The 15,771-nt window shown below is 47.8% G+C and overlaps 1 protein-coding gene across 1 annotated transcript in view; it reads right to left on the reverse strand.

Moving 5' to 3' along the window:
- Positions 1-15,771, reverse strand: part of ANKRD26 (ankyrin repeat domain 26) — a 969,942-nt gene that overhangs the window by 402,962 nt on the left and 551,209 nt on the right. The window contains exon 25 of the mRNA XM_086919420.1: positions 11,968-12,181. Within this exon, the coding sequence (XP_086775546.1) occupies positions 11,968-12,181 (214 nt within the window). The remainder of the gene's footprint in view (positions 1-11,967; positions 12,182-15,771) is intronic.

Below are 15,771 nucleotides of genomic sequence, written 5' to 3' on the forward strand. Positions count from 1 at the left end.
AAAATAGATACCAAAGAAATACCTCTCAGTAGGTGGATCTGCCAAATAGTTCAGACCAAAAAGTCCTAGAGGACCAAACGGAAAAAGTGCCTGTCACAATGTACCAAACTGTCAAGGCAGTAGTGTTTGGTGAACATATACCCAGATACCCACGTAGCAGCCTAAAAGATATAATAATAATAATAAGAATAAGTAAGTTTGTAAAGCGCCTGGTTACACCAACTGGTGTGTCCCCGCGCTGGAAAAGTAATCGTAAGTCCCGAGCACTAACCTGCTGTAGCTTTCATCTTCACATCCAGGACAAGGACTCCGCAAGCTAACACAGTGGTCACAGCTTTGGATCCGGTGTAATAAGCTAACAAATCCTCAGGGGGTTGCTTATTGGCCAACGCATAACAATTATTAATGCGGAGTACAATCCATATGGAGATGGCCCATTTCTGCACTGCTCTCTCCATCGTCGTTCCAGTGAACCCAAGAGATGATCATCCACCCAGTGTTCTTCAATGTAATCAATGTAGAACGACAACTCTCTTTTCGGGTCCAAGCGGTAAAGTCTCTCTTTCTCATTGATGGGTTGAGGCAGAGCTAAAAACATAGGCAGAGTGATGCTTTTGCCAAAGTGGAAAGGTGTCATCAGCTCGGAGAAAAAGGAGGCACAGGGACAGAAAAACAGTTAGTCTTGGAAGAAGGAGGAGTATGGAGCATTAACAGAAAGAAGACTGTCTTGACTGTGAGCAGTTTTAGAAGGCAAATATGCAAGGGTTCAAACGGTGGACACACTACGAAAGTTAAAACCAAATTAAGGTCCCATTGGGTCACAATGTAAGGTTTGGGGGAAAGAGATGTTGTAGACCTTTCATAAAACGTGTCACAACACGTGCCTTGATTAGTGGGAGCTGATACGGAAACCTCAAAAAAGCAGAGATGGCTGAAATATACCCATTTAACTGTGCCCAAAGAAAGGCTTTGCAAGACTAAGTGCACCAAGCCACAAACTTCTCCCATTGTTAGAGATGTACAGTCTTTGTGGAGGGATGCCTGGCAGCCAAGATGACCTCACAGACTTCAGGAGTAAGATCGAGGACTCTCAACTGCCACCTCTCACACTCGCATAAAGGCGGAGTGTGTGTAGATTCGGGTTGCAGACCCCTACAATGTTGCTGCGACAGGAGATCCTCCAGAATGAGCAGCCTGATCAAAAGACCGACGCTCATGCTCAGGACTTCGGGATACCATACCCTCCATGCCAATTTCGGAGCCAAAAAATGACTTAGGCCAGGCAGGTCCCACTTGAGATGCTAAATATCGCTGAACAAGAGCCACCATGGAAACTCCAAAACGCACACGTGCCAACATTGTGCAGTCTCAGTGGTGGCGAATAGATCTAACCAAGGTTCTCCTCAGGCTTCGAAGAGAGCTGGCACCACCTTCGGATGTAGACAATATTTGTGATCTGTGAGGCCTCGATTGCCGAGTTTGTCCTCCCTGCTAGGTGTGGCAAGGTCAACAAAATGTCCAAGCGTTCCATCCATGTCCAGAGGCGCAGAGCTTCCTGGCACATGGTCCCCCACCCAGCCCTTTTTGTTGCAGTACCACATGGAGTTGGTGTTGTACATAGAAGGGAGGAAGGCTTCCAGTGCCAAATGAATCACTCAACTCCAACAAGCTGGTGTGGAGCTGAGATTACACTAGGGACCACAGCCCTTTGCTTTACACCTCTCCCCAACCCAGGAGTGACACATTTATTACAGCTGTGAGATTTGAGTGGAAAAGGTAGAAGGGTCTGCTGCTGACTCGTTTGTTGGCCACCACTGCAGGTCTTTTGCAGTTCCTTCCAATCTCTAGACAAGGTCGGAGAGATTCCCCGGATGCTGTGGCCATTGGGACTTCAGATCCTACTTGAAAGGTTATGGGGTGTAGTATATGTTGTGATTGTGTGAATTCACTGTGTAATACACTTACCAACCGCTTTATGACCCTTAGGTTTTGTTTGTCAAATCTACAGCTCAACCCTGGGAAGCTGTGGCACTGAGCAGTACAGCTTACACAAAAAACTAGTGTAAAGCTTTTAAACAGCACCAAAGCAATTGAAGAAGTATTCAACAAGACACACAAGAAGTACGACACAAATAGACTGTATTTTTAGACACCAAAAAGAAAAAGATCTATCAGAGGGTTACAGAAATATAGAAGTTACAAGGTATAGTAAAACAAAGCATTTCACTTAGCTGCAAACAAGTACTGGCAAACTGAATGAATATGACACTTAGAAACTTTTTCACCAAAAAGTTTGGGCTATTTATAATGCAGTCACTTAGACTCACTGTTGGCAACCAACTCCAGTGGGGAGCCAATTAGAGGGACCAGCAAGGTCCTCAGAAAGAGTTACCTCAACATGCGAAGCAGTCTTCAGTCAGCTCCAGGCACTTTTATCCTTTGCATTGCTTTCCTAGGGAAGTGGTCCTGATGCAAGTGATGAAGGGTCCCGAAGATGCTCAAAGGATGCTGTGTCTTGTCGATGTGGGTCTTGCTGTGGTTACTCTTCGGTCAACAAAGGGGGTGAGGCAGTCCTGGTCACATGTTGATGTTCCTCGAAATCTTCTCGTTGCTCGCAGAAGCCCAGTTGCCACTGAACTACTATTCAATCAATATGGTGATCACAGGACAATCTTTCCTGTGCAAATAAGTCATCCGCTGAGGGCACCAGCTGCACTTCGACTACACTCCTGGGCTCAGCAAACTTAATGCAACTTGGTGCATGAAGTTCTGGTACCTGGTGCTGCATGGCAGCGGTTGGCGGCAGTTTGAAGACTTTGGGCTACCAACTTGCCCAAGCAGGCCTCACAGCTGCAAAGTCCCCGTGCTGTGAACAGGAGGCAAGCTCACAGACCCTTGGATTTGGCTAGGCTCTGGGGATGGCTTCTCCTCACGCAGAACACCCCAGGCACAGTCCCTCTCCTTTGCTAGCCGCCAGGTTAAGCAGGCGCAGTCCACTTCAATGCAGCCTCTCTCTCTTGGCTGGTTCCATGGTGAAGCAGGGCAGTTCTTCTTTGGTCCTCCTTCAAGTCTAGTAAAGATCTGAGTTCGGAGTCCCGGGGGCGCCCGACTTATGCTCAAAATACATCACAGGGTTTGGCAGGGGAAAAAAACGATCCCAGTAGTCAAACACTGAAAAAGAAATATAACTTTTTAGGCTTTCTTATGTTTAGAACTCAGTAGGGTTAAATTTAGAAAATGATTGTGGACCCAGTCTCTAAGTCATGGGGAAGGAGGGGATAAACAGGGAATATTGCTTACTTCATAAAGAATACTCGTGTGCCCCTGTATCTATGAATGTTACTGAGCTCCAGCTGGTCAAATTAATTTAAACCTGACCGTCCCTATCACGTAGTGGTTAGCCATGTGATCCGGTTGCCCTAGTGTCATCTATTAAGTTTAAAGAAAATGCAGTTGCGTTTTGTGTAAAGGTATGTAGGGATAAATGTCCTTTATTTTGCCATCACATTAAACAATTTGCACACATTGGTTACAGTAATCGGTAGCCGTTGTTGCGATGGCTGTTCTCTGCTGCTGCTGCTGTCAGCTTGTCTCCCAATTGATGCGAACACCTTGCGTCAGGGAAAGAGTATTGGGAAGTTTGTGTCTGCTAGACTCCAAGATGGGCTGAGTCAGCATGTCTCCCTGATGATGCAAGAACCCAGCGTCAGAGGGGAGAATTATGGGAAACTGAGGCTGTTATGTTATTCTGAACATCATGTTGAGCCTCCCTCACATTACGGTGAAATGTAGCAAGGGGATTGAAGTACCCCATCCAGAGTTAGCCTCCTTTTGTTCTGTTAACAACTTTGTGATTTACCCATAATCTTAAAGTTCACCTTCTACTCAATATGATTCATAATAATCATATCGGTGTTAGGTATTTTAATTGAAGAGTGTTCTGATGAATTGGTATATGTTTGTTTTACTTACTACTCATTTATTACATTTTTGGTAGTATATGTGTTGATGTTGTCATATGAAAAGTGAAAAGCTTCCCATATTGGAGAAATCTATCCCATGATGAGCATCTTCATAATATAGTGCCCCGAGGAATATCCTCATTCAGCCCCCTGATGTGTGGACAGTTTGTAAATTCACCGTTCTCTTTCAAAGAGGATTCTTTCTAGATTCCGGTTACCTGCTGTGACTTGTTCTAAAATATTCCATCTCATGTCATTGATGGTGTGGTTATTAGTTATGAAATTTTCCTCCATTGTTGTTGGGTCCACAGTGTATGTTGCTCCTATGTTCACCAATAATATGCTCACTTTTCTGGTTGTCATCCCAATGTATTTAAGTTTACACGGACATCTGATCATATAGACTACTTGTATAGTGTTATAGTTGTTGTGCTTTCTGAGTTGCCATGGGGTGAGCAGACCTAGGTCGACCTCTTTTGTTACTGATAAGCGGTGACATACACAGCAATGAGCACAGGGAAAGTGTCCTGGGGGAGACCTTGCGCTGTGTGTATTGTATGTGCTGGTTTTTGGTATTGTTTTGGTCTTGTTTACACTGGGGTATCACATATGTGGAGAAGTGTGGCTCACTGGTTAGAGGAGGCAGACCTGGAAGCAGAGGTCAGCCCAGGACCAGGGTTCAATTCCCAGCTCGGCTGGGTCTTGAGTCCTAAAATGTCCATGGACTCGACAATTCTCGCTCCGGTGCCTACTCGATACATGGGTTCACACTCTGTGACTCTGGGCAATAGCTTGCTTAATCTCCACAACGGCCCCTCGCGGTGGGATGCCTGGCTTTCACCTTGCGGATACCCTGCCGGGGTTATCTCGTAGGGGAATACCAGGACGGGTTCCCTAAGCAAGCGCTTAGAGACCAGTTGGTGATTTGCGCTATATAAATTCCTGTACATTTACATTTACATTTTACATTTACATATGCTTTTTGCCCTTTTGTGGGAGAACAGAGATACCATTGTCTAATTCTTCCGTTCAGTATCTGCCAGTTACGTTGGATAATGTTTTTGATGTGATTGGATGCCACATTGTACGCAATTACGCATACAAGTGGTGGATCCTTTTTTTTATGTGTGGGAGTCTCCAGAGGTGCATCCCTGTTTTGATTTCTCGCTCTTTTTGTAGATTTCTGTATTATTTGTTCAGGGTAATTTCAGGCCCTCAATTTGTTTGAAAGTATGTCTGCCTGTTTTTTTTAAAAGTCGTTAACCCTGCTACAGTTCCTTCGGAGACTAGGGAACTGTCCATAACGGAGGTTCTCTCATAATTAGGGAATCATCTATGTTTTGTTTCCACATGGAAATAAATGTGTGTACAGGGGAGGTTTCTCCAGTATAGAAAGCATTTAATCTCTAGATTAAAAACATACAACCCTGCTACACTTGGGGAAAAAGTGCTTCCCATTGAAGTTCCATGGTTTTGGAGAAAAATGGTCCCTTTTAGTTGAAATTAGTTTCTAGTCTGGTCAAGTGTTGCACATTTCATGATGAATTCTCTTGGTGTTGTGTATTGCCATTGTTCCATTTCTAGAATTTGTCTTATCACCTCAAGTGTGTCATCCTGTGGAAGACTTGTATATAAACTTTGCTCATCCAGGATTATCAACAAGTGAGTTTGTACATTGTATTCCAAAGCTTTCATTTGCATCAGGAGATCTTTTGAGTTTCTTATATATGTTTTACTTTTCTGTAAAATATATTTTAGGTAGAAGTCACAAAATTGTCACAGTAGTTCCAAAAGTGAACCGATTCCGGAGACTGAGTCGACCGGGAGGACAATCCCATTTTTTGTGAATTTTTCGAAGTGTATAAAAATAGGAAGTTTTAGGATTGGTGTTTCTCAGAAAATCTCCCTCTTGTTTGCGGATCAATTCTTCACATTCAGCTTCTTTGACCATAGTTGCAATATTCTAATTTTAGTGTTAGTGTAGGATCTTGTGCCAAGATTTCGGAGCTCTGTTCATCACTCAGTTGTCGTATGCACTCTGTTCTGTATGCCATGGTGGTGCACAAGTTACTTACTTCGGTAACGATATATCTGTAAGAAACAGTAGTTCGTATTAGATTCCTTACCTTAGAATTTCCCCAGGCATCAGACTGGATCCGGAAAGTTTTGCGTAGCAGTAACCTTACGGGTTGGTAGGCGTCGTCTGCGACTCCGCGTCTGTCGGCGTCGTTGGCGCCGGGATGACGTCACCGGAGTACTTAGACGCCGCCCTCGTGCGCTGATGTCAGTTCTTATACACAGCTTTTCCGCACCAGAAACGCAGAGCCATGATAAAAACTAACACTGGTGCCATAAAAACTAGGGCCCTGAAAGGGGATGACCTTAACCCTAGATATCGGTTCGCAGAACAGGGAGGATGGGTGGGGCGGTAAGGAATCGAATACTTACTACTGTTTCTTACAGATATATCGTTACCGAAGGTAAGTAACTTGTTCATCTGAAAGAAACAGGTTAGTATTAGATTCCTTACCTTAGAATAGATACCCCAGCAATACCAACCCCGGTGGTGGATCTGCGAACCAATAATCACACCAGAAAGTCCTGCAGGACGGAATGGCCAAAGAAGCCATCCCTCCGGACTTGGCTGTCCAGGCAGTAGTGTCTTGCGAACGTGTGCAGCGAGGCCCACGTAGCTGCCTGACAAATGTTCTGCAAGGGGATTCCCCGGCCCAGGGCAGTAGTAGCCGCCGTGGCCCGAGTGGAATGGGCCCTCAGCCCAACAGGAGGCTCCTTAGCCAAAGAGTAGCATGCCTTGATACACAACATGACCCACCGAGAGATGGTCCGTTTGTGCACCGCCCGTCCCTTCTTGGCGCCCACGTAACCAACAAAGAGTTGGGCATCCACCCGGAACTGGCGTGTGCGATCCAGATAGTAAGAGAATGAACGTTTTGGGTCCAGACGGTGGAGCCGCTCTTCCTCTTTAGAGGGATGCGGAGGCGCAAAGAAGGTGGGCAAGGACTGCTCGATGTGGAAGGCTGTGACTACCTTGGGCAGGAAAGAGGGTCTTGTCCGCAACACAACCTTGTCCGGATGGACAGAAAGGAAAGGAGGCTTGGAGGAAAGAGCCTGGAACTCACTCACTCTCCTGGCAGAGGTGATGGCAACCAGGAAAGCAGTCTCAAGTGTAAAAAGACGAGGACAGTTATGAAGCAGCTCAAAAGGAGCGCACATCAGGTAAGTCAGAACCAGGTTCAAGTCCCACTGGGGCATCACGAAAGGAACAGGGGGGAACATATGAGTGATGCCCTTCAAGAACCTATTTACAATCGGGGACCTGAAAAAAGAAGGCTGATCAGGTAGCCTTAAGAAGGCGGAACGGGAAGAAAGGTAGCCCTTGATAGTGACCAGAGCAGAGCCCTGTTGGGCAAGAGAAAGAAGGAAGAGGAGAACTTCAGAAAGTGGGGCCGAGAGTAGGTCCACAGCCTTTGCTGTGCACCATGCCACAAATCTGTTCCACCTGCAGGCGTATACCGACTTTGTGGAGGGATGCCTGGCTGCCAGAATCACATTACAAACTTCAGGAGGCAAGTGAAATGGCCTCAACTGTCGCTGCTCAATCTCCAAGCATGGAGGTGGAGAATGGACAGGTTCAGGTGGAGGACCGTCCCCTGCTGCTGCGACAGAAGGTCCTCCTGAAGAGGCAGACTATTCGGGGGATCAACAGACATGCTGAGTAGCTCGGGATACCAGTATCTTCGTGCCCAGTCCGGAGCCACAAGGGGCCCGGTCGCGTCTGATCTTCTTCAGCACTCTGGGCAGAAGTGGTATAGGCGGAAATGCGTACAACAGACCGCAGATCCACTCGCGACAAAAAGCGTTTCCGAGCGAGTGCCGCCTTGGAAATTCCAACGCTCAGAACTGATGACATTGCGCGTTCTCTTCTGTGGCGAATAGATCTAACCAAGGCTCTCCCCACTGCTGAAAGAGGCCTTGCGCCACGTCCGAGTTCAGATGCCATTCGTGATCCATCATGCACCGACGGCTGAATTCGTCCGCCCTGGCGTTCAGGGACCCTGCCAGGTGGTGAACCACCAGGGTCACGCCCTGATGTTCCAGCCACTGCCAGAGGCGCAGAGCCTCCTGGCATAGGGTCCACGACCCCACACCGCCCTGTTTGTTGCAGTACCACATGGCGGTGGTGTTGTCCATGAACACCTGCTCTACACTCTACACTCTCCCGGACAGACGGGAGGAATGCCTTCAGTGCAAGCCGGATCGCCCGCAGCTCCAGAAGGTTGATGTGGAGCCGGGACTCCGCCGGAGACCAGAGGCCTCTGATCTCCGCCTCTCCCATGTGGACCCCCAGACCTGGAGGGACGCGTCCGTCACAACTACGTGCTCCAGTTGGGATAGGGAGAGGGATCTGCCGCTGACCCAATTGCGGTCCGTGAGGCACCACTGCAACTGCCTTGCAGTGCCCTCTGAGATCAAGACATGGTCGGACAAGTTGGCCTGATGCTGGGCCCACTGAAACTTCAGGTCCCACTGCAGAGCACGTATCCGCCACCTGGCGTGATGCACCAGAAGGATGCAGGAGGCAATCAGCCCCTGAAGCCGCAGCGTCAACCTGACCGAGACTCGGGATAACGGCTGAAAGATCGAAATCAGATCCTGAATATCCTGAACCCGCTGTTCAGGAGGATAAACCCGAAACTGCGCCGAGTATAGAACCGCTCCGCTGAAGAGGAGCTTCTGAGAGGGACACAGGTGTGACTTCAGCACATTGATGGAGAACCCCAGAAGGTGCAGGAGGTCGGCCGTAGTCTGGAGGTGGCTGACGACTGTCTGGGGCGAGCCCGTCTTCAACAACCAGTCGTCGAGGTAGGGGAAGACTGAAACCCCTAACCTGCGCAGATGAGCTGCGACCACCCGTGGAGCGCTGGTAAGGCTGAAGGGGAGCATGGTAAACTGAAAGTGCTCGTGGCCTACCGTGAACCGCAACTAACGCCGGTAGAACGGGGATATGAAAATAAGCGTACTGCAAGTCCAACGCTACCCTCCAGTCTCCCGGGTCCAGGGCAGCTAAAACCTGAGCCAGTTTCATCATCTTGAACTTCTCCTTCCGCTGGAAACCGTTGACGTTCTGCAGGTCCAAGATAGGGCGTAGGCCCCCTTTGCCCTTCTTGGGTACCAGAAAATAGTGGGAGTAACAACCACACCCTACGTCTGGCCCAGGAACGCGCTCGATGGCCCCCTTGGCCAAGAGGGCCGTAACTTCCTCTTGTAGAAGTTTCAAGTAATCCCCCGACACGCAGTGGTACTGCGGTGGCATGGCTTGAGGGGACGCCTCGAAGTGGAGGGAGTAGCTCCTTCGGACGATTTGCAGCACCCACCTGTCCGATGTAACAGTGTCCCAGTGGAGGTGGTGATGGCGAACCCTGCCCCCCACTGGCGTCACATGGGCCTGAAAGCTCGGACTAGGAGGGTTTTGAGGCGGATGCTTCAGGGGTATGTGTGGACTGGCCTCGCCTTTGTCCCCGACCGCCGCCACAGCAGTTTCCACGTCCGCCACCGCGCTGGATGGTAGTCTGCGGCCCGTGGCTGGCAGGACATGTGGGGGCGCCCCTTCCTTGGCCATGAAAGGAGAGAAAGGCAGCCATTTGCTGACGCGGGCCGAGAGGCCCAAGGAATTGGCCATAGCTTTAAAGCGCTCAAGCGCATGGTCTGACTTGTCCCCAAAGAGGCGACGGCCATCAAACTGCATGTCCATAAGGGTGTTTTGGCCATCAGCCGAAAAGTTTGGCGGACCTCAACCAGGCGTGGCGACGAATCGCCACCGTCGTTGCCATCGCTCTGCCCAGTGAGTCCGTGGTATCCAGCACACACCGGATGGAATACCGTGCCACATCTCGACCCTCCGCAAAGGCTTGGGTGAGTTTAGTCCGGACCTCCTCCGGACATTGTGGCAGCACGGATGCGACCGTGTCCCACAGAGAGTGGGTGTAACGGCCCAAGAGGCACGTGGTGTTGACTGACCGCAACCCCAAACTCAGGGAGGGGAATACTTTTTTCCCGGATTGCTCGTACCTCTTGGATTCCCGATCGGGGGGAGCCGTCGGGAATGCGGTCTGGGAGTTGGAGGCCTGGATGACCAGGCTCTCTGGGGTGGGTTGGGTGGACAGGAAACAAGGGTCGCCCAGAGCCGTGCGGTGGTGCCTGGCAATGTTCCTATCTACAGGCGGACCTGTAGAGGGCTTGGACCAGGTGCCCAGAAGAACGTCCGACAAGGCCTCATTAAACGGCAACAGAGGCTCGGCCGAGCTTGCCTGCGGTTTAAGGACCTCAGTGAGGAGGTTTGGTCCTCACGGCCGCGACAGGGAGCTCAAGGCCAAGGCCTTGGCAGCCGGCGTCAGCACCACACTATAGGCAGCCCCCTCCTCCGTAGCCACGGTAGGAAACAGTGTCGGGCTAAGTGTCCAGACCACTGGCTTCCCCAAGCTCACCTGTCCAGTCCTGAGAGGACTGGCACTCACGTGCCAGAGGGTCCTCGGACCTCTCCCAATCCCCCTCGCCACCCATCTCCTGATTATCCAGTTCAAAGGATGGGGCCGGGTCATAGAAATAGAAATCTCCCATCGGCGTTGAGAGCGGCGCCGCTCCGACGGCAGACCCGAATCGAGGGTGGGACCAGAAACAACGTCGTCCTGGGACGGCGCCGGAGGCGACACCCTGGGGGCCGGCGCCGGAGAGGTCGTAAGGTCGACCGGCGACGACCCGGATCCGGAACCAGATCCAGCGGGGCCCTGCGGCGTTGAGACCGAAGTCGCCGACGGTGCCAGGGCCGAAGCACCCGACGACACCGGGGCCGAAGCACCCGGCCTGCTTGGGGACCCAGTCGGGGCTGCTTGGTCCGAAGGCGCCGCGGAACCAGACGGAGGAGCGAGCGACCTCATGGCCATGAGGAAGGTGTCGACCTCCTCCGGCGTCGCTTTCTGCCCACACAGCTGGGATCTGGAGTGGTGCGGAGTAATTTGGTATCAAGTGACCAAGAGCTTCAATGCACACGTCCGGGTTGCCTTGGGGTTCATCGCATGCAGCAGGGCAGGCCTGGAAGTCATGGTCCAGATCCATGCACCATAAGCAAACCAGTCGCGGGTCTGTCCCAGAAATTTGCCTGTAGCAGATACCATAGGATTTAAAACCCACAGGTTTCTTAGAGGACATCCCTAAGACACATTGGAAGCAGGACTGCTCGAAAAATGTTGATAAAAAATAAAATTAATGACTGAGGTTACTCTTCCCCATCTGCGCAGACGGCGTGGACTGGGGTGGTGCCTATATATGCACCGCACGTCACATCTGGCGTTGACGACACCGAGAAGATTAGACCTATCTACCGGCATGCAGAGGTAAACTCAAGATTTTCCAGATCAAATCTGACGTCTGGGGAATATTCTGCGGTAAGCAGTCTCTTTCAGATGCAAATACTAAAAGTCTGTAAATTGGAAAAAAGACAACTAATGAGGAACCCATTTTAAGGTTTAACAACTTGCTTGTTTTGTATGAAGTAAAAAAAGCTATAAAAATATAATGCTTGTGGTTGCCAATACATAAATGCAATGTATTTGTTATACTTCTTTGAAAATGCCTGTATCTACATTTAGACACATTTGTTACCTTTTCCCTTTTTCACCCCTCCTGTCTGATTTTATGATTGAAACAAACACCAACTCACATAGTTTACAAGCTAAAAATATAAGGCAGTGATTCTGAATTCACCCATCTGCAAATAATTAATTACCAAAGAAGGTTGCAATATATTACATTGTGTTCACCTGTTTGATGTCAATAAATATATATCAAGAGAGTAAATCAAGATACACACTGCATGCAATGCCTACATTGACCGCAACTGTGTGTGCAAAAATCTCTTAAATAAATATACAGAACTTCCTTTAAGCAATTCAAATAGATATTTAGATTTTTTTAAAGATATTAATACCTGACACTATTTAGGTCACTTTCCCATTCAACTTTCTGATGTTCGAGTAATGATTTCAGATCTCTTGTTTCTTCAATAACCTTTTGGAGCTCTTTTTTTTCGCTTTCAAGCTTCTTCACTTTTCCTAGTAGTAGTCCATAGCGACCATTTTCTTTTTCCATCAAACGTTCATATTCATGTACTATATTCTGGATTTTCAAGAGATTAACTGAATCTGAAAATCAAGATATATGGTGTAATCAAATGTATAGTTTAACAGGTATGTTAACAGTTCCTAAAAAGTCACACGAGTAAAAACGAACTACACATATGCAGGGATTATTAGCCATATAAAAACATTTCCTATCATGCATGTGCTTCTGAACTCTTTCACATTTTGCCTTGAGATACTTAAAATATATGTTCTGCAAGGGGCCTCCAACTTGATTTTAAAGTAACAGTTCTCTGATCATACCCTACAGTCTTCTGGGTTCTGTAGTGCTTTTAGGTATTTTATTTAAAGGAGAAAAAACTGCTCCATCAAAATATAACATCTACCAAAAGATCGCCCGGAAAAAATAGGAGGTGGGTTGGCTATCTTGTACAAAGAACACCTGAAAGTCACTTTACTAGAACAAAAGTACAGCTCACTATTAGAAATAATGATTTTTAAGATTAGCTCAGCCGCTAAAACCTTCTGGAAAGGAGTGCTAGTTTATCGTCCTCCGGGGCCTAACCCGGGTTTTACCCTTTCCCTTTTGGAGCTACTAGCCCCACATTTTAAAGCAAAGGAAGATTTTATTCTTCTCAGTGATTTTATCATTCACGTAGACATCCCCACACACCCAGAACCCATATCCCTGCTTGCTGATCTATCCACCTTAGGCCTAGAATTACAAAATAGTGAACCTACACATATAGGGGGCCACTCCCTGGATCTACTCTTTTCTAACTGCCCCAAAGTACGGTGTCAACCTGCTGTTAAAATTAATTGGTCTGACCACTTTTTAGTGGAATTCTCTTTACTGGGCATGAACAAACCTTCACAAAAAAACACTCTCCCGCCAATTTGGCATCAACAGTGGCAAAAAGTTACGGTGGATGAGCTGCAGAGGGTGTGGAAACGGCCTATTTTAACTGAACTGGATAATGTGGAGTCCGCACTGTCTAATTTTAATAACTCTCTTATAGAAGCAATTGATTCACTAGCCCCTCTAAAGCTACGCAAACAATACCCCTCCTCTAAGCAAGAAATATGGTACACTGAAGCACTAAGAACTGAGAAGCAGGGATGCAGAAAGATAGAAAAAATATGGAGGAAAAAACTTGAACAGAGGAAAATAAGAAAGCATATCAAGACGCCCAAACTAAATATTATAAAAACAAAGCTGGCCAGGAAGAGCAGTCTCACGCAGCAACTTGCAGAGGCGGACAACTCTTCCAAGGAACTATATAAAATTCTACAGGCATTCACTAAACCGGCAGCCTGCGAAAGCCCAGGTGATTTTTCTCAGTCCTTATGCGATGACATTTCTCTGTTTTTTTAAGACAAGATCAATATGATTTATGATAAAATAACGAAGACCTCCAGCCAAGGGAACAACATCTTAACCCCCTCCATTTTGCCCACAAGTGGAGACAATTCACTTATGACTTTCCCGGCAGTTAGTGATTTAGACCTTCCTCTCCTCATTAGCCACATAAAATCGGGATCCCCTGATGATTTTCTGCCTGCTAAAATGGTTTCCTCCCTGAGCGCTCTGCTTGGGCCTCAGATTCAATCAGTTATAAACCTTTCCTTAAAGGAAGGACAGGTGCCTATGGAGTGGAAGAAAGCGGTGGTGAACGCCATTAGTAAGAACGCAGCACTTCCATGGACTGATCTCTCAAACCTTCGACCCATCTCTCTCCTGCCTACCTTAGCAAAATGACCGAGAGGTATGTGAACACCCACTTGTCTAATTACATCTAGACAGTGGAGGGTCTAGACCATTCTCATTCTAGGTTTAGACCCAACCACAGCACCGAATCTGCCCTCCTTTCAGTGTCCGACAACATCAGGATGGCACTGGAAGGAGGGGGCTCCATGATTCTGGTGCTGTTCAATTTATCCGCTGCCTTCGACACGGTGTCACATGAGTTACTTCTCGGTTGTTTGAGAGAGGTGGGTATAGGAGGTGTGGCTCTGTCCTGGTTGGAGAGTTTTCTCTCAGGTCGCTTACAAGGAGTCAGATTGGGCTCCCACTATTCCATCTCAAGGGAGCTCACCAAGGGAGTGCCACAGGGCTCATGCCTAAGCACGACACTCTTCAATGTGTACGTGGCCCCCTTGGCAGACATTGTAAGAGCATACGGGTTCACCCCGATTTCGTATGCTGACGACACCCAACTTCTGTTCCCTTTTCAGACCCTCACGCCCACAATACAAAAATCTTTTGCGGATGGCATGAGGGCAGTATCGGACTGGATGGCCTCAAATTGCCTCCAGTGCAATGTAGGCAAGACAGAGGTCATGCTGTTCGGAGAGGCCACCCTCCTGTGGTCTCCAGAATGGTGGCTCTTGGACCTTGGACCAGCACCTAACCCAAAACAGACTGTAAAAAACCTCGGAGTACGGTTAGATCAGTGACTATTGCTGAAAGAACATACAAGCCAAGTTGCTGGATCCTGTTTCCGTGTTATCGGACTCTTACGTCGTGTTTTTCCATTCCTGCCTGATAACTACAGGAAGACACTAGTCCAAACCCTAGTGATCAGTAGACTTGACTACTGTAATGGCCTGTTCATCTCGGCCAATGAGGAACAACTAAATAGACTACAAGTGGTCCAGAATACCGCGGCGAGACTTGTTCTCAATGCCCAGCCTAGGACTCCCTCACGTCCCCTCTTGGCCAAACTTCACTGGTTGCCGGTTAGGCAACGTGTCAAATTTAAAATCTGTTGCACCATACATAGGTGTTTGTTTGGTACTGGCCCCAAATATTTGAATGAAATATTCAACCTCTACCGCCCAGGACTCTCCTTGCGTAACAGTAGTCAGCAGCTACTCCAGGTTCCTAGGGTCAGGAGAGCTAGACAGGGAGGTTGAGCTCTCTCTTACAAAGGCCCCATTCTTTGGAACTCACTTCCTCCCACTCTGAAACAAACAACTTATTTTCAGTCTTTCAGGAAGTCTTTAAAAACCCATTTATTTTCAACATCCTAAATATCAGCCACTTCACAGTGTATACATTTTGATTAGGCTCCTCTGGTATAAGAGCAAGCGCGGAGATACCCCTACGGGGTCGAGTCCGGAGCTATATAAGAATATAAATAAATAAATACATAAATAAAGGACTACGTTTACGGTACATAATGCTTACTAAGTATGCTTTAATAAGTATTTGCCGTATTCGGAAGAAAAACTGAGCTTAAACCAACAAGGGTTTACTTGTATTGGGTTCCAGTGATGGCGCAGTGGCCACGCGCCACGTTCTGGCATGACTTTTCTGGGGCAATATCAAGACTGATTTGCATTTACTTGGTTTACTGAACAAAAACAATGCATAGCAGCACGGCCCAAAGTAACAGCCAGTGGCTGAGAATACATAAGATTTTTCATCACATTTGCTCTTTCTGACAAGAGCAACTGATGTCATGATTGTGATAATCCCATCAGTGAGCTTCCAGCCACCCTGGGTCTATGAAAGGTGTAGGATTAAGGTAACAATAGGATGACGGTTTTTAATAGAACACCCTTTTAACCCCTAGGACTAAGACTCTCCAAAGACAATAATTCAATACATGGCTGGGAATTGCAATCATGTTAGACTAACTGAATTCAAT

Source organism: Lissotriton vulgaris, chromosome 1_1 (assembly GCF_964263255.1).
Source record: "Lissotriton vulgaris chromosome 1_1, aLisVul1.2, whole genome shotgun sequence".
Lineage (NCBI taxonomy): Eukaryota > Metazoa > Chordata > Amphibia > Caudata > Salamandridae > Lissotriton > Lissotriton vulgaris.